The sequence below is a fragment of the Rhineura floridana genome, chromosome 6 (genome assembly GCF_030035675.1).
Source record: "Rhineura floridana isolate rRhiFlo1 chromosome 6, rRhiFlo1.hap2, whole genome shotgun sequence".
NCBI lineage: Eukaryota > Metazoa > Chordata > Lepidosauria > Squamata > Rhineuridae > Rhineura > Rhineura floridana.
In genome coordinates, this window is record NC_084485.1 from 90558533 (window position 1) to 90578775 (window position 20243).

At 39.2% G+C, this 20243-nt stretch overlaps 1 protein-coding gene and 1 long non-coding RNA gene across 3 annotated transcripts in view; one reads left to right on the forward strand and one right to left on the reverse strand.

Moving 5' to 3' along the window:
* Window positions 1-11936, forward strand: part of LOC133387679 (uncharacterized) — a 29192-nt gene extending 17256 nt beyond the window's left edge. For both annotated transcript variants that reach the window (XR_009763535.1, XR_009763534.1), the window contains 2 exons: window positions 9207-9318; window positions 10710-11936. This is a non-coding gene — a long non-coding RNA (uncharacterized LOC133387679). The remainder of the gene's footprint in view (window positions 1-9206; window positions 9319-10709) is intronic.
* Window positions 8119-20243, reverse strand: part of FAF1 (Fas associated factor 1) — a 299638-nt gene continuing 287513 nt past the window's right edge. The window contains exon 19 of the mRNA XM_061632944.1: window positions 8119-9272. Coding sequence (XP_061488928.1) covers window positions 9189-9272 — 84 coding nt within the window. The 3' untranslated portion in view covers window positions 8119-9188. The remainder of the gene's footprint in view (window positions 9273-20243) is intronic.

Sequence of the window (20243 nt, forward strand, 5' to 3'; positions counted from 1 at the left end):
ATGTTGAAACATATATTTAATTGCCTTTTAACTTTTTTAATTACTTGTTTTAACTTTTTATTGATAATTTTAGTATTTCTTGTAAATCACTTAGAACTTTTGTTACTATTATATACATTTTATTAAATAAATAAAATCAATAAACGTATCACTTTCTAAACTGATAGGCAAGGCCAGATCCTGAGCTCTGCCACCCCCTGCGGGCCACTTTTGATAGGTGGACAAAGCTGCTCACCTGTCAATCATGTGGTATCACAATGACATCAGGTGATTCAACCTCTTCCTTTGCAGCCCAGCTTGAGTTCAAAGGAGGATCCTTTGCATAACTGGCTTGAATTGAAGTTGGATCTGCAAAAGAAGAATCCTGATTCTTCTTCCTTCTGCTGCAGCTTTAAATTTCAAGCCACAGCTTGAATTTTCCAGTGCCTGACATCATATATAACATCAAGCCTGGGAAGGGTGGGCATGGTTTGCCCCAAACAGCCTGGCAGGCCAACCTCCAAAGCATGCTAATTAGGCCTCTGGGCCAGAGATTCCTCATTGCTGCTTATATGTTTTAGATTTTATCTATTATAATATAATTTCCTGGAAATCAGTGAGAAAATAAAGGTAACCACCATAGTAATTAACTTTTATAGACCCAAACAGTTTGCTGTCTGATTACCTAAGAACCACCTGCACCTATATGACCCTGCTTGTAATTTAAGATATGTGTTAGAGGCCCTGCCTTGTATGCCTGTCATTGAAAGTGGCAAGGATGGTGAGCACATAAGGCAAGGCTTCCTCTGTGGTGGCTCCACAGTTGTGGAACTCTCTTTTAGTTAACATTTGCTTGGCAAATTCACTTCTGGCATTCAATAAAGTTTTTAAATCTTATCCTTTTACTATTTTCTTTTCTTCAAAAGAGTTTAGGTCGGAGTAGATAATTTGGTGTGGCTATTTAGGAGTCTCTTCAGCTCCAACAAGCATGACCAATGGTCAGAGTTGATGGTAGTTGCAGTCCACAACATCTGTAGGGCACCATGTTGGCTACCCCTTGTTTAGAAGATTTAGCTCTGTTTCTTTCATGTATCTCTTTGTATCCACTCAATGCTTCATACTCTGCCTGATATTGTTGTTTTTATGTCTCAGTGTCTCTTTCACCTTGTGAGAGCTTGGCCTTGAAAAGCAACTAATAACTAATTGAAATAAATAATGTTTGAGAGGTTTTCTTTGCCTTGCACTAGTCAGATCTGCACCTGGCAAATCCTCCTTAACCAACCTCTGATTCCTTTTTAGAGAAATTACCCTTGCCTATGGAATCTTCTCTTTTCTTCACTCAGTTAAATCATCTTTTACTTTTGACACAAAGTTATACACGTCGCTAATGTACCACAAGACACCTCTCTCCTCTGGACAAGTAGAACAATACAACACACGTTAGATTTAGCAATATTTTCTTAGAGCTGTGCCATATGTATTCTTTGTAATGTACTTTCCCCACCTCTTACACACACCTGTGTACAAATTGGCTTGAGGGTGCATGATGCAGTCACAAGATGAAGGTAAGCAACTCTCATCAGTGCCTGGATGGAAGACACCCCTGGAAAATTCAGGCATGCCACCTTGAGTTCCATGAAGGAAGAAAGGTACCAAAGGGATTTAAATGTACCCAAACAAACAAACAGTAAAGCATGGCTTTAAACATCTCTTGTTAATACATGCACTTTGAACTTCATGCAGGAATTTGTATAATGACCCTGACCAAGCCAGTAACAATGTTGAGTGGATTCACTTTCACTCCACTTTCTCAGTGCATCTTGAAGGTCAATTAGAATGGTGTCAGTTTGCAGAACACCAGAAAATATAGGGTAAGAACTGATAACACATTAAGTTTGAGTAGCTGGTAAACTTGTGAAACACAATTCCAGAAGGAGTTCAGGAGCATATGCATCTATCGGTGTGAGTTGGACTGACAAGTTGCCAATATGCACATATCTATTGCTACTTAATGCACGATAGCAATACACTAACTTCTGAGTTAGCACTAACAAGATCAGTTTCTTGAAACATATGTGCTCTGATTCAATGCGAGATCTGTGCAAGGAAACAGGTTTCTGCACATGCAAAGGTGGATACAAATCTAGATCTGGACACACATCTGCACTGCAAGAAAGCAGAGCCTACAAAAGATTTGAGAGGGACCTGGGCTGTGGGCAAGCCTCCAGGTTTTCCCCCCTCCACTGCCCTGATAGGCCCTCCCACACCTAATGGGGGTCAAGGGCTGGGAGATGGGGACCACCAGCAGCAGTGGCAGTAGGCAGGCTAACACTGAGAATAGAAGCACTAGGTAAATGAGCAGTAGCAGCTGCCATCTTCATTGCCCCCGAATGCCTTGTTGGGCCCAGAGACATCAGCGCTTCTCTTACAGTGCTGTGCCCTTAAAAAAACACGTATGGAGTGGTATCCAACTACACAGTTCCACTAGCTCAAGGAATTTTAATTGTGTAATTTAACTTCCCCACCCTTTCTTCTCCCCATGTGTCCCATAAATCTCTTCTGGAGGGTTGGGAGAACCACCAGAATAGATTTAGGGGACACACAGGAAGGAGAGGGTAGGGAAGTTCCAGTGCACAGGGAAAACTCCTTGTGCTAGCAGAACTATTGCTTTATACCACCCATGTTTGGGTGGTGAGGTTGGTGTCAACAAAAAACTACCCAGGGCCCATTGAACTGGCTGTGTCAATCTTTGTATGGAAATAAGGATGCACATTCCTGTCTGTGTCCAGCGCACCCAAATGGTCCAGTGTGATTTTATTACATTTTAAATATTTGTTTGTAAACTGTCTTGAGTAAAACCTTGTTTAGAAAGATGGGTTACATATTTTAATAGAATTAAAAGAAGCAGTTGTGCAGGACTAGTGATACGCAACTAGAGCTGGATTGCAGCCCAGATCTAACATGCCAAACCATTGCCTTTGATAAAAATTATAAACAAAACCCAAAGTATATGGGAATATACTTAATTATATTTATCTCCTTGTCATGCCTTCAAAAGCCCTATCAAACACAAGAAAGTCTTCACTGTTAATCTATTCGGTGTTAACCTTTGGAATGAGACTTTCTCTTAGTCATAGAGAGGAGTGAAAGTACAATCACAGAATCTTCCAAGGCAGAAGTAAATTAGATTTTAGTAGAAACTTTAGTGTAACTGTAAATTTATTTAATGTTTCGAATGTCCCTGAAAAGGTACAATTTATGAAAGCTGTAGTCTAGTTCTGCTGCATCTTTTTTTTTAAAAAGGCAGTTCCATAAAATCTCACCTCCATTAAATGTAAAGAGCGTAGGTGAAGAGAATACAGAGGAAACATTTGGGATTTTCATAATCTCTAATATCAATTTAAACAGCAACATCAAAATGAGGGGGTACATCAGAGGCTGCACTTGTGGCTGCAGAGGAGCTTCCCACTTTCCCCATTGTACTGAATGGGATAATAGTCAAAAGGGAACAGTTCATTACAAGATTTTATTAATTGACAACAATAATGCCTTAAGATTTAATACTAATGCATTCAAGATATTAATGATAACCCATTAATATGAGGGAGCTGACAATGTAAAAGTGGAATCAAAGATATCTATAGCAACAATGTAACAGTTGGGTAGGGGTAACAGCTTGCATATTGAACTGATATCAGCAAACAAAATGTGATTATGGCTGTTTTGAAATAGAGAAAAAATGGCCCAGTATAATATTATCAAATGAAATACTATTGGTACATGAGGGACAAGCAGCATAATGGGCCCATATTTGTGAGGAGTTTTGATCACAGAAGTTTGTTTGTTTAAATTGTGTCAAATACTGAAAATCCAAATGTTGAGAATCAACCAATCATTAGAGGAAGGTATGCGGTCGTGCAATCCTCCAAGACAAAAGAGAACAGCATTAGGGATGGAATAGTTCTACATGGACAAAATTACAACCAGATCAGCACAACAGAAGCCTGCAGCCAATTTCCTGCTGGATGTATACATTCACTAACCACACAGCATAAATGTGTCATGCCACTCCTGTCAACCATATAGGTGCATTTGTGGCTTGGTTATAAGAATTCACTCAACAAAAAAATCAGAGGAGCCACATACTGGGTTCATTCAGAACAGTCTGGAAATTCTATCAGTTATTCAATCATTATAACAAATTATGTTACATGAGAAAAAAAATTAGTAAACATGTTTATGTTGGAATGGGTAAAATGGGTCCCATAAGATTAAGGTACATTTAATATATCAATAGGAAAGTAGAACATATACTAGGAATGAAGCTGAGCAAGAAAAACAGCATGATGACCTCACAAATGAAACAGATTAGATAATATAAAGGTAATTTTTAAAAGATTCTGTATGATGATCTGGTTTGCACATCACATTAAACCATAGTTAAAGACTAGTTTAATGTGAATTCTTGCTCCATTCCTCCCGTGCTTCTGCCATAATGCTTGAAAATAAGCCAGTCTTGAGAGAGAAACAACCCTCAGAACCAAGTTTGGGTATCATGACAGTGGCACAGCAGCAATAGGAGGAATGGAGCGAGAACTTTTTAGCAGCATGCACCAGCGTGCTACATGTTCACATTAAGCTAGCATGCTGTAAGTTCACACTTAAAAAAAAATGGTTTAATGCGATGTGCGAACCAAGCCAACGTGTATCAATATTTCAGCAAGCCCACTCACTAGACATATGCTTGAAAACACAATAGAAAATAATCTAAAGCAGTGGTTCCCAACCGTTATTATGTGACCCCCTTTGTAAGCTCAAAAAAATTCATGACCCCCCATGCTAATTGTAATTTTAGTCTCTGTTAATTTATCTCCAAATATCCCTTTCCATAAAAAGCTCCCTGCAGACAGGGATATGTTGCTTTCTTTTCTTAATGCAAAGGTCCAATCAAATAGGGATCCCCCTTCCCCTCCCCAAGTCTGAAGATGTACAGTCCTATCTCCCAAAACCAGTGGGTTACAGTGTTGGAATAAGATCTAGGTTCAAATCTCCACCCAGTCTTGAAGCCCACTGAGTGACCTTGGACCAGACAAGGTCTCTCAGCCTGACCTATCTCACAGAGTTGGTGTAGGGATAAAATGGAAAAGGGGGGACCATATGCATCATCTTGAGCAACTTGGAGGAAAGGTGTGATATAAATGCAATAATAAATAAATAAATTTCTGCTGCAGTGTGTGGACCCCAGCCTCAGTTTTTTTAAAAAAATCATCATCATCAAGCAGCAGCAATGTGATAGTACTGGGGATGCTAGATTGTGAAGACAAAAGGGTGGATAGATTGAGGAGGGGGATCAGTGCTTTCACCTCTGTACCTGACTATCTTCCCTCTTTATGACTTCCTAGCACTTTTCATTTTTAGTTTTGCCTTTTCCTGATTTATCCTACATTTGCTGAGCCTCCTTCTTTAGTCTTTCTTAAGTTTTCTACTGTAATTTTGTTCTTATGTTCAGTTCTGACGTGGTAGAAATGGAGTGTACTCCTTCAGATGCTGTGTGGCAAAATCATATCTTCAAATGTCCCTTTCCATTAAAAGTTCCCTGCAGACAGAAACCCAGAATCATGAATTGCATTAGAAATTCCCTGATGTGCTAATCTTCTATCTGCAGGGAGGTGTTTCTTTTTTTCAATGCAAGGGTCCAAACAAATTGGTATCCCCCTCCCCACCCACCCACCCAGTTTGAAGATATACAGTCCTGTCTCCCAACACCAGTGGGTGACAGTGTTGAGCTGCTGAGCTTTTATTTATTTATTTAAAGAAACAGCAATGTGTTGGTTATGGGGATGCTAGATTGTGCACTGCAGGCAACGGTGGATGGATTAAGTTCGGCGGTTAGTGCTTTTCGGTCTTGGAATGATCATCAGAACGGATGACTTGGTTAGCATGCATTTGGGGAATGAGAGCGGAACAGAAGATCAGTGCACGCACACACACAAACACACCTGCCCCTCCTGCAAGCATCTGCAGGCGTGCATGCATTGAGGCATGTGGGAGGGGGGAAGCCCTCAACTGCCACAGCATCTTGGAGAGAGAGATTGGGGGGGACTGAGTGTAGGTGGAAGAACACACACACTTAGCCTCAGAGATGGGGGGTGCGAGCAACTCCTGGTCATTCTCACTCCTCCTTGGCTCTGGGTGGCCTCGCAAATAAGAATAATTTTTAAAAGGAGGTGGCAGCAAAGCAGGAGCCAAGAAAAGCAGGCCTGTTGGCTGCCAGGAAGTAAGGGGGAAAACAGCCTTTCCTTGTAGCCTTGCTTCTTTTTGCTTCACGAATAGCCTCTCCTCTCATTCCGAGCAAGGGCATCAGCAGCAGAGGCAGTGTGAGGAGCTGGGAGCTGGCGATAGTAATCCCCTCTTCTTCCTAGTAACTCCATCCTCAGTCTACTTCGGTGTCTGCCATGTGTTTTATAGGCAGACACCTGCCCTCGGCATGCCTGAAAGACGCTCTGCCGCTTCAGGAAAAGTCCTCCCTCTTGTTTGGAGCAAGGGGGAGGTGTTGTCTGCAGCAGCAGTGGGGAGCAGACAGTGTTCAGGGAGTGAAGACTTTTTAAAAAAAAATTAGTAATTCATTTCTTTACTGTTCGCGGCCCCCTCGGATTACTTTGTGGCCCCCTTGGGGGTCACAGCCCCCAGGTTAGGAACCACTGATCTAAAGGAACATTTGCAAATGTCTAGTTAAGGTCACAATCCAGAATCCACTTGCTTCAGAGAAATCTAAAGGATTTTAATGGATAAACAAGTTGTGGACGACAACCTTAGTTATTAGCTGCTAAGTTAGGTTGTCACAAAGCCAAAGTTAAGCACTTTTAAATCCCATTGATTCCAGTGGAAAGGTTAAGCATGTCCTTAATGCTAATTAAAATGCAAGAGACTTTTCCACTTGAACTAGATTTCATTCTTCTTGCTTATTCTTGGGAAAATTATTACATTTCTCATTTGTCTGCAGCTTGTTCAGCTTTTAAGAAGTTGGATATTCCAATACATTCTGTATTGCAATTCGTTGAGTTTTTAGGTACTGTAGATGAAAAAGCATATCACATAGTTTGACATGAATACATCACTTCTTCTAATGTATGTCCCGTGTGTATTCACTAACAGAATTATTTTAAGACTCACCCCCTCCACATTTTACATTGTTGATAAAAAATATATCAGCTTTACTAACCACCTAACCCCCCTTTAGGATGCACACCTTAATGTGGTGAGGGGGTTTGAGAGTGTTGAAGAAGCTGAGAGCAATGCTGTCAGGAGGCTAGACCAAGAGGCTAGAGTTAGCAGGGGCACCCAAGACGGAATGGTCAAAGCTGAGATACCAGACTAAGATGCATCCAAACTCAGAGGAAGGCAATGGTAAACCACATCTGAATACCGCTAACCACGAAAACCCTATGAACAGAGTATCCAAAATGCAACACGAGATAGTGCTGGAAAATGAGATCCCCAGGTCAGAAGGCACTCACCAAGCTACTGGGGAAGAACAAAGGACAAGTACGAGTAGCGCTGTGACTAATGACGCAGTTGGGTCCAAGCCGAAAGGAAGCCCAGAGGCTGATGCACACAGATGCGGAATGAAGTCCGGAGTTGTACAACGCACACAATAGGAACATGGAATGTGAAAAGCATGAACCAGGGAAAGTTAAAAATTGTCAAGCAAGAAATGGAATGTATCAACGTTACAATATTTGGCGTGAGTGAATTAAAATGGATGGGAATGGGACATTTTCAATCAGGCAACTACAAAATATTTTATGCAGGAAATGAGAAATTAAGACCACCCAAGTCGTATATAAGTTTGTTTCTGATTCATATTAAATCATCATACAAGGATATAATCTGATTCAGTTGCAGAAAAATATGGAAAAACAAACGTTCTGTTTTGTGTCTGATGATTCTGTGGTGGTGCTATTGTATGCCGCACTCTACGTCTAGAGTACTGAACTTTTTTTGGAAAAAGCTTTTTGATACAATTTTAGGAGCAGGTATAGTTGGTTGGTGTGTATACTTCAGGCTTCAGAACCAGATCCCTGGGTACAGAAACACATTACTCAGGAAGGATCAATAAACAAAATGCAATGAGGAAGATTTCTTAATACACTGTAATTTTACATTTTTATTGTTTGGTGAAATAAACAAGGTGCTTAAAAACAGCGGAAAAAATAATACAAGCAAGTGCCAGAATGAAAGGAAACAAAAAATAAAAAGAGAAAGAAATAAAAAGAAAGAAAAGGGTGGGGAGGGGCTCCTGCAATTTTTTCCACAATGATGAGCAAAAAAACATTATGTGTTTGCTATTTGAAACATTTTTAGAAACTGGTAGTCAATATCAATTTATTCCTGAACTATCAGCTAGATACCAGTAATTTAGAGCTGGCCCATTTCTGAACATTATTGAGATATTCACAACATCAGCAGTTCAGCACACTGCAGTGTAATGGAAAGTACTCCCTAAAATGAATTGGAACTGAGATTCAACGCAAAAGCAAAAAAAAAAAAAGTAAATAAATATCTTGCATATATGTCAAACTATATTCTCCAAACAAAACCTTACATCTTATGAAAGGAGTCAGAAAGTACCAACAAAAAAAGGTCTCTGCTTTCTACTACTATAATACTGTTAAATCTCCAAGGCTGAAAATGTCCCATGTGTTGATTTTCTGCCTTTTAAAAAAATTAGGTGGTGAAGTAGAAATTCAAACACAGGAAGAAAATGCATATATATGAGAGCACTGGTTCAGCGAGATATCAAATATACAGTATTCTAGTGTCAAAAGTACAGGCAGAAATGTCCAAGAATTCTTGGTGAAAAAGGGGGTAATTGAGGAGTAAAAATTCTACTTTGACAATCACTCACATTTTAACAGTGCATTAATTATAACAAAAGCCAGATGGTAAGTGAGCAACAGAGTCATAGTGTTCAGTGTTTACAGCAGAATATTTTTTTTCCTGTTCATTTAAATGAGGTTGGAAACATATACTCATGTATAGGAATCTTTTAAGGAGCTATGTTTATTCTTTCTTCCCAGCTTCTTGAAAGAGGCAGAGTTGTGACATTGATTTTTGAGTTAAATGATAGTACACGGCAATTTGGATAAAGCATTCACCGTGCCTTGTTCATTATCAAAGGATTGCTTAGTTCTCCAATCTGGCTTGATCTATTCTTTTGCCTCTAGGAAAAGTGTTTCTTGAGGATACAACTTTAGCTCCAGTAATGATTTATTTGGATCCAGCTGGGTCACCTGTGAAGATAAAATAGAACAGGAAAACTTGAAAAAACAAATACAGGTACCCTTTCAATACGTTTTCAGAAGCAAACAATTTCAGGACTGTTTTGATTTTTTGTTTATGCAATTCAGGAAAATATATCACCCATTCATGCATAGGAGTATGTATACATTTGCAATAAGCTACAAGAAAAACAGGTGTATTGTTAGTTGTATCTCATATCACTTGTCAAGAGTTCTCTTATTTTCTTTAATTTGAAAATCTATCAGCATCTGTCAATGCAGATGACATTTTGGTGAGATTACTGGAATCTTACAGTTGCACATAGAAACGACATGCCTGACACTTTATTCTATATAGACCCAAAATATTCACTTAGTTTAATTGGTGATTCAAATGTGTAAATAGGTTATACACATCTAATAATTCCTATTTGATTTTGCAATGCATTGCAAATAGCATTTTGCTTCTATAATTGATAATTCCATTTCAGTTCCACAAAGAACCTCACTAAATGTTTAAATTCCATTGGCATTTTTTTTAAAATAGTACTGGGATATGACATTTCCCTAGCTGAATCCAAGTTTAAAATCTTGGTTTTAAAAGGTGTATCCTTGGAAACACTACTGCATAATAGGAGAGTGATTCACTTGTTTATCCATGCCTGTGAAACCAGAGGGTATGATTTACCAACATTTATTAATTAGTGAAACACTTAACGTACATCAGATCATCAGAGGGGGCCACAGTTGACTGAATAAGGAATCTACATACTACCCATCCCCCAACTGTGCTACAATATGTGCCTACATTTTATGTAGCAACATGTAGTGCAATTCCTCAGCAATTACAATTTGAGCTTTTAGGATAATGGTTCCTCTGAAAACATGAAATACATATTTGGATAGACCAGATTTTCATCTCCCTCTCCTCCCCAAATTGAAAACAATTTGTCACCAGCAAGACTATACAAGAACAATGAATGGTGTTATGATGAAATTGGAATATGCACTGGAATATGTAGCTGCAATAGAAGGCTCATGCGCTTAATCATAAAGGGTGCATTAAAGTATTTTAACAGCAGGAATTGTCAACCAAAATGGCTCACTAACACAGGATAATTCCACGCTAATGTTATTTCAGTCTTATTCCTAGTGCTGTATCCCACCCCACCCTCCAGGCACTCCTCCAGCCTTGTTTCAACAATTTCATTGTTATGAGCTATATTAGATAAGTCCCACTCAGTGTAGACCCATTGAAATTAATGAACCTAAGTTAGTCTGGTCCATTAACTTCAATGAGTTTACTCTGAGTAGGACTAACATTGAATACCACCCTATGCGATTTTAAAACTGAATTGATTTCAGTATGTTTGGATTGTCACTGTTTTAAATTGTATACTGCGTAGTGCATCTTGGTAGAATGTAAGTTTGTACATTTTATTTTGATAGGAAAATCACAATTATTAACAAGGGCATCTGAATACCACAGTCACCTGAATCCAAAGAAGCCGGATTGTGAAACCTATGTCTGTACACATAATGTCTGTACACATACCAGCTGTGTCACTAGAGCAAAACATTGCAGGGAAGAGATCATATTTGTAATGTAAGCTGTGTTTGTGGACTTTGCCTGCACTGCCTAAGATGCAACCGGTAATGTCAGTCTGAGAATGATCACCTGCTAGGCAGGGAGGTAGAAGTGAGGACTTGACTTCCATGTCCTCTCATCCCCCTAAATGGCAATCAGTGTTGATACTGCTGATCATATTTTTAGTGGAGTGTGTATATGCGATGTGAACACTATAGCAGGTACACAGCTTTCTGCTACCTTCATGGTTGTATGCATTGCTACCTTAGAGTACAGAATGGATTTTAAGTTCAGTAAAACACAAGATATTTTGGCATATTTGAAAACAACCATATACAGTTCTAAGATACTTGAGATTTTTTTAAAAATAGAAAAAATGGTCAGAGATTATGGTTAAAAGGAAACAACAGTATTTGATGCACATAATCATGATAGCATCATTTCAGTCTCAAATAGTCTTGGATAAATATAGCAACTTCGTATAACAAATTAATTTTCATGTTTGTGGACATGCCGTCAAGAAAATCAAGTATTGTGACACCTTCAGACCAGACAGGGTTTTTTAAAATTAACTTTATCTGTATGTTTCTAACTGTTCTTCAACATCAGTTTTCAGTGTGATTCACAGATAAAATGGGAGGAAACCCATAATACAAATTAGCAACACAAAAGGCAAATAATATTGTGGTATGAGCTTTTATAGGCAGTTTATTTATCATATGCCCAAATGCATAGTTACTTCATGTGTATCCACTATATACTTAATGTCATTTGGTGTTCCTTAAGGAAACAAATCTTTTAAATCCTGAACCTAGTATAAAATGTAGCTGAAATTCAATTAGTGTTGCTCCACTGATGGAGGGCATCTGTCAGTGGATGAAGGGAATTTTCTGTGGGTTGGGGGATCCTCTGAAGCAGATTTTGGATGGGGCAGTGGGCTTCGGGGGGGATTACCTAAAATTCCCATTCCCTGTTCCACTGATGTATGTCTTTTTGTCAGCTGAGTAATACCAACTATATTCCACCTTATATGTAAATATGTCATAGCACTATAACATCAATGATCAAACATATTATAAAATGTTTTTAAAATCATTTGAAAGGGATCTGTGATGTAGTATTTTCTACAAAGTATGATTTCCAGAGAAAATACCACTTTAAATATATATAACACAAAACTGCCACTTATGGAAGTCTACTAATGAAGCTCTTTGTTTCATATTTAAGGCTTTAGCATTTCACTGCTACAGTGCTGAACCATTCTTTGGACAAGAGGTACAGTGCACCTGAGAAAAGCAATTTGCTTTCTCTGTTCAGTTCAAGTCTGTATCTAATTAAATCCACTCACTTTCCAAATCCCATAACCCCTTTATTGCAAAAGCAAGGAAAGGTAAGGAGAGCGAGAATGTCTTTTGTGTATCATGCGAAAACTGGTTTGAAAGTGAGGCTGGGTTAATGAACACTATCCTCCAGACTGTAACCAGATGGAAACCTATTATTCACTTGAGTGTAATTAAGGATGCACATCCTAATCAGAACTCTTGGGTTTACAAACTCAAGTTACCCTTAATAACAACTATGAGCGATGTCCTTTTCTCAAGTGCTTTCAACTTTGGAGGTTAGTTCAGTACCTGTGCTAAAAGGAGGTTTGCTGCTTTTCACCCTTGATTTCAGCCTGCCGGCTGGTTTTTTAATTCACCTAGGGACTGCAGAGTTTGCAAATGTTTACACCATTACCCAATTAACTAACAATATGGTTCCTACATCTGTCAACAAACAAAGCTGCTGTTGCTTTGTTTTAGCTCCCTGGCATTTTCTGTTCATATGGGTCGCCATTGTACTTAATTATCACGCCAGATCCCGTCTGCAGCATTTACTTTGTTATTTGTAGTGTGTAAATATGTTGCTTTAGCATGGAAAACAGAAGCTTTATTATCACTCCTCTGACCAGGAGACAGGCTCTACATGGCAAGCAAAAGAACTGAAAGCAACGATAACTGAAAGCAAAATTAGAAACAAGTCTATCTCTGGGCCAGTTCAGACAATACTCCCCCTACTTCTCAAGACTGTATCCAAGGTGACAGGGAGAGTTGTCTTTGTGATCATGGTTGCCCTTCCCTCCCATGCCCTCTTCATCACCTTCTGATATGTTACAAGGTAACAAGTGAAATGGAAGGTTCAAACAAATGTGGGATCACCCAGCTCACCCTATATATCACTGTCTACTGAAATCAACAGAGCAGATGAGAAGCAGAAAAAGGACAACCCAAATCTCAGGTTTGTCCCTGATTTCCACATGGGAAGATCCTGACAGCAAATATCATGTGAACAAGTCTTGGTACTGTTATTTATACAAGACTCCGAATTACAATCCATATCACAGTCCATGCACTCTAACACATATGGGCATCACATTAATACCAACTCTACTTTACTAATTAAAATAAAAATAAATTGATGATTCATATATCTAATATGCATCCAGCTCCTTACTAAACATGCCTGAATCATATCAGGATTAAAAAAAGTCCAAAGGAAGATAATTTCATAGTCGTCTCTTCAACTTACTCAAGCATCCAACTGCTCATGAGATTAACAGATATTTTGTAGAATGTACAAAAATGTTATTTGAAAAATAACATGATTCCAAGGACTTATTTTGGGAGCTATTTTTGATTATACAAATCACTTACCTTATATTTAAATGGGGAACAAAAGTGCAAATAATATACACGTAAATGTATTCAGGGATAAAAGATGGAGAAAGTGAAATCTTTCACTTTTGTTATATAGAATCCAGAATAGTAGACAAAACTGCCACCATTTTCTACACTGGCATCAGGCCTGATGTTTTGTAATTTGAATTCTTATTTAAGGTGGTAATATACTATTGAAGGAGAGCTGGTGTGGTTTAGTGGTTAAGGTGTTGGACTACTACAACCTGGGAGATCAGGGTTCGAATCCCCACACAGCCATGAAGCTCACTGGGTGACCTTGGGCCAGTCACTGCTCTCACCCTCAGAGGAAGGCAATGGTAAACCTCCTCTGAATACCGCTTACCATGAAAACCCTATTCATAGGGTCACCATAAGTCTGAATCGACTTGAAGGCAGTACATTTACATTTATACTATCGAAGTAGCTAAAATTACAATTTACTATGAGTAAACCATATATTGTAAGAAGCTGGTAAACATTTGCATGAGGGTGGGAGGAAATCAACAAAAAGAAATAAAGTTCTGAATTGTTAGGAGATTAGCAGCTGATATATTCTCAGTGGTCCATCCCTACTGTTGGATAGATAATCACCAGCTGAGTGGAGTGGGAGCTCCCTTTGCAACAATAGCTGAAATAGTGATACCATTAGCAGTCAACATAAAGTCTCTTCACTTTGAGTGAATCATGGACTTCACCCACAGATACTGCTGTTAATGCAGTGGATTTGTATTCCAATATATTTCTAATACCAGTGGAAGGTGGTCCATGAGGGCTACCAGGAGTCAGCCTGCCAAGTGAAATGCCCAGCAATTTTTCAAAAGTTTCCCCCAAAATCTCAAAGCCACACTCTTTCCTGTCCCCCACATTCTTCCTTAATCCATGTCAATGTACAGAGAGTCCATGATACTTTTCTATCAATCTCCTGTTCTCTGGCCAATCAGCTTTCTGCACCACTCAGTCAATCTCAATCCAAAAGGATTGCTATGCCCAGGAGGTCCCACCCATCTGTCTCCAGGCAGAAAAACCATGTGATAGTGTTTATTTGCCCCAGGGTGTGCAGTTTCCCACTTCTTCCTGTTGTCATCATCTAAGCTTAACTTGGCTATTGTTTGAGTAGACACAGGAACTGATGTGAGGATGCTCAGAGCTGTTTTCTTCAATGCCACACCTCTAAACAGTCTCTTTTAGCCAGGCAGGCAGAAGGAAGTGGTTGTTAGTTTGAGCAGTTTAGGGCTTTTAAAAAATATTAGCATTTGTTAACAGAGAGAACACAACAGTGGAGAGTGTGAGTCTCTTTATATCTTTTTTTAAAAAAAACCTGTTTGCATTAATTTTAATAAATGGGTTTGGGGATATTATTGGGGGGAGAAATGGCAAACTGTAGTCTGTGTCCCTACACTTGATGACTGGGGGAGGGGAGTAGCTGGTGAAGGTGAGTTATTTTCCAATTCCCCCACATGCCCTCTATCCATGTGCTAGGTAGATGTCTTCTTCTGCAACTGTGTTTACTCCCAAAGGCTTTTGGAAAGCTGGGATTAGGGGTTGCAGTAAGTCTCCATTCTCCTAATATCCCACCCACCTTTCTAGTCTAAAAACCCACAAGATGCTTTTCCTTCCTATTTTACCTGTAAAAGTAAAATAGCAAAAGCTTATTTTTTAAGCATTTTAAAATGAAAACAAATCACTTTGCTTTCCACACTTCCCCACCCGCAAGCTTAAGATAACTCTTCTAATGAATCAACCCCTCTGCACACTAACTTGGGAGTAAAATCAATTGAACACAAGTGGGATTTATGCATCTAAAATATGCAATAATCAGGCCAGATTAAGATTGGCTGAAGCCTTGGAGCTGCACTAACTTGAAGAGGGCGAGCAGAAAAGCATGGCCCTTTATTATACAAAGATACTTCACTCTGGTAAAAGGAATCAACATTTTATGTTATGATACAATCACTAAGTTCCCTTTTGTATTTTATTCCTCCTTCTGTATCTCCGCAACAGCCATGTGAGGTAGGTTAGGCTAAGAGTTGGTAATTGGCTCAAAGTATGAGAGCCAGCATAGAATAGTGGTTAGAATGTCAGACTAGGACCTGGGAGACCAGATTTCAAATCCCCACTCAGCCATGAAGCTCACAGGGAAACCTTGGGCCAGTCTCAGGCTCTCAGCCTAACCTACCTCACAGGGTTATTGTGTGAGAATAAAACGGGGAGAAGGAAATCATGTACACCACCTTGAGCTCTTTGGGGAAAAGGTAGAATACAAATGTAATAAATAACTAAATAAGGCAAAAAGTGAGCAAAAACAATGAGTTAAGTGATTTTAAAATGTGAAACTGCAATGCACAGAGTAATTTTCTTTGTTTATTAAGTTTTCAAAAATTTATTAAATCAACAAATCACAGATAACATCAGGAGAAATACAAGCATTGGATCATACAAGAAGATTCTTAACAGATGAAGGAACATCTGAAAAAGTTTATAAATTGTAAAATCAACGTCCCAGGATGTTTCTTTACAAGTGACCATGTGTGTTTGGCAGTTTCAGATTGGTTTCATTGATATAACAAATAAATTAAAACCAAACAATTGAGAATCAATCTGTTTTTGCATGACCTTGTGCCTTCCATAACTGAGCAGTTAGTTCTTTCACCAGAGCAACTGTCCAAACCCTGCCATACTATGAATCTAATGATAAACTTTCCAGAGTGCATCATTTATGTGCAATCTCAAGATGCACTGCTACCATATTAAAGATCAATACTTTAAGAAGTATATCCTGATTAATCCCCTTGAATAAATTTAACAGAGCTAGAGTCAGCAACAAAGTGAGGGTCTGCCCCGTGATCAGCGTGATTTCTGAAAATACAAAGTCCAAAAAGCTTGGACCATAGGACAGTCCCACCACATGGGCATAGGCCCCAAGGTTTGATAACAGAGTGGAGATACTGCATTTATAATCCGTGACAATTTTAGTGACTTTCAATACCACCTGTGTATCACCTTTAAATAATTTTCTCTGGTTTGAGCTGACAGAGCGTAGAGGTCTCTTAGTCCACATAGCAGACCATTGCTCTGGATAGTTTCAAGACCCAATTCACAGTCCCACCAAATCTGAGTATCTGTAATCGTCCCCATGGATACTTTGACTAAAATTTGATATATCTGAGAAACCAATGTGTTGGAAGAATGTTGAGCAATCATAACAACCCTGTCAAAATGGTTCCTTCTCAAAATGGGGGGAGGTAACAAGTGGGATACTGCAGGGATCAGTCTTGAGCCCAGTGCTCTTCAACATTTTTATTAATGACTTGGATGAGGAGGTGCAGGAAATGCTTATCAAATTTGCAAATGATACAAAATTGGGAGGGATAGCTAATACCCTGGAGAACAGAAACAAAACTGAAAGTGATCTTGATAGGCTGGTTGAAAACAACAGAATGAAATTTAACAGGGGTAAGTGTAAAGTTCTAAACCTAGGAAAAAGAAACCAAATGCACAGTTCTAAGATGGGGGATACTTGGCTCAGCAATATTGCATGCGAGAAAGAATTGTTGTTGATCACAAGCTGAATATGAGCCAACAATGCAATGTGGCTACAAAAAAGTAAAATGCTATTTTAAACTGCATTAGTGTGGTGGAGTGGTTAAGGTGTTGGACTACGACCTGGGAGACCAGAGTTCAAATCCCCACCCAGCCATGAAGCTCACTGTGGGACCTTGGGCCAGTCACTGCCTCTCAGCCTCAGAGGAAAGCAATGGTAAACCACCTCAGAATACCACTTACCATGAAAACCCTATTCATAGGGTCGCCATAAGTCAGGATTGACTTGAAGGCAGTCCATCTCTAAACAGAAGTACAGTTTCCAAAGCACATGAAGCAGTAGTTCCCCTCTATTCTGCACTGGTTAGGCCTCATCTTGAGTACTGCACCCAGTTCTGTACACTTTAAGAAAGATGCAAACAAACTGGAACAGGTTCAGAGGAGGGCAACAAGAATGATCAGGGGACTGGAAACAAAGCTCTATGACGAGAGACTTAAAGAACTGGGCATGTTTAGCCTTTAGAAGAGAAGATTGAGGGGAGATATGATAGCACTCTTCAAATCCTTGAAAAGGTGTCACATAGAGGAGGATCAAGATCTCTTCTCGATCATCCCATAGTGCAGGACATTAAATAATGGACTCAAGTAACAGGAAACCACATTTTGTCTGAACATCAGAAAAAACCTATCTGTTAGAGTGGTATGAGAATGGAACCAATTACCTAGGGAGGTGGTGGGCTCTCCAAACACTAGAGGCATTCAAGAGGTGGTTGGACAGGCACCTTTTGGGTATGCTTTAACTTGGATTCCTGCAGTGAGCAGAAGTTCGGAATCAATGTCCTTATAGGCTTCTTCCAACTCTACTATTCTATGATTCTATGAAAAGCAGTGAGAGATCATGTCCTCTGCACAATAACAGTTGGAGAAATGACTTAATTGATTACAATGAAACCAATTAAATTTCACATCCATTATTCATTCTCTCAGACTATCCCCTGAGATCGGCCTGTTATTCGTATAAAAGTCTCTGAGGCAATACAAATGTTTAGGTTCCCATATCTGAGATCTCAAGAACTGAAAAAGAGAAAAACTGGGTGATGGGCATAGTGTTTATCAAGCTTGATGAAATATTTTTGCTTGTGTTTTGCTGAAAGTTGTGAAACTGCACATGCTCAGAGTATTTTTAGTTGTCCACAAAAGCTTATTACATAATAAATTTGTAAGTCTTAAAGACAGCACAATACTTATTTTGTGGTATCTTATTTCATGTTCCTTGCTAGGAGAAGGCAGCCCTATTTTGGGAACTGAACCAGAGACCCCAGCCACACCAATCTTGCCTCGATAGTTGCACAAGCTTCATGGATTACCAAGAATAGTGCATCAGATGAAGTGAACTCTAGCCCAAGAAAGCTTATGCCATAATACATTTTTGTTTTAAAGCTGGTAGTACTGTTCTGTTGTTTTGCTTACGTTGTACTGTGACCAACTTTTCAGGTTTGTTGTGAGGATAAAAGACTATAAAACCCTTCGGCAAATTTAAAATGCTATTACAAAAACTAGGAAGCTGCAGGGGATGGTTTAGATAAAAATGCAGTGTGCAGAGCCTATAAGTACAGTAGTATGAGAGCATTGATCACACCCTGTCTGTATACACAGACATACCTCATGAGCCTGTCCCCCCCAGGCAGCCACACATTGGATTTCCTGAGGACCTACATGTAAAGTCCAATGTTTGTAGGTCTGAATATCCTGGTTGCGTTCCAGATTCTTTTTTCTTTGGTTTTTTGTTGTTGATTTTTTTCATGATTCCAACCCTGAACCCCCACCCCTCTCCCAATTCAAAATCAGGGACATTTTATTGTTGTTATTTTTTCCTCATGGGTCTCCTTTTCTCCATGTTATCTTCACAACAACTCTGTGAAGAAGGTTAGGCTAAGAGACAGTGACTGGCCCAAGGTCACGTGACGAGTTTCCTGGCTGAGTGGTGATTTTAACTGTAGTCTCACAGGTCCTAGTCCACTTAGTTTCCCTACATTTATCCACATTCCGGAAAAAATGTGGAAATGAATAAGCTGGGGGAGGGGAAAAATATTTCCCTTAGGCTGGAAATATATGAGGTCCCTTGTTAACAGTCCTGTGTGGCACCTTTAAGACTAATCAATTCAGGTTGCAATCCTGTACATACTTATCAAAGGGCAATCACTACAGAATTCAGTGGGGGCTTACCCACTGTATGGTTATTCTGGCATAAATCCACACTAGAAATTGTGAGAGCAGGGCCCCCTTCTGAACCAACACTTAGGTGCTAGATATTAATAAAACCGCAGTGTTTCAGTGTCTACTGTTTCCTTGCAAAGGAGGAGGATAGGGAAAGAACCAAAACAGATGATGGCCACACAGCTTTTCTCCCAGCAGAGAAGCCACTGTGACAGCAGGGACCCCTTCTGAACCAAAGTAAGACATTTTTCATTTTAGTTGGGTTCTAATTTGTAAAACAGCAATGCTTAAGCATCTACAGTATATTTGCAAGGGAGGATGGGGAGGAAACTAGAACAACTTGGCCATACCCCCCATGACCTCTTAGCAGGTCTAGTAGGCACCAGCCACCACTGACTAATACTTTTAATAAAGCTCTTCCTCCCAAAAATCATATTTGGATATTCAACTTAGCTGACCCTACACATAACACCAAATGCTCACATCCTGTACAACTGCAATTTACTGTTTACTACATATAGCTCCTTATGCACACTGGCCCAGGAGAAAAATGCAAGGTGAAATAATGGCAAGCAGCCCAGGGCAATCATTTAAAGCAATGATACGAATATACAACTATTATAAGTCAAACATGAGTAACAAGGATCATACTCATTATTTTTATTCACATCCTAGAACAGGATTTAATTCTCAAGCAGGCAAACTTCCTTTGCCATTTACACATGCATGAATTACTCTGGTGAATCTAGTGGACAAAGAATCCTTTAACTTTCTTTCCTAATCCCCCTTATCAAGGTATAAGTGCTGTGAAAATCACTTAAATGCACACCTGGTGAAGGACAAAATCTTTTCAAAAATCTGTATTATCTCTGTATGACACAAACAAGAACAGTGAACTCATTCTGTCTGATAAAATAATAA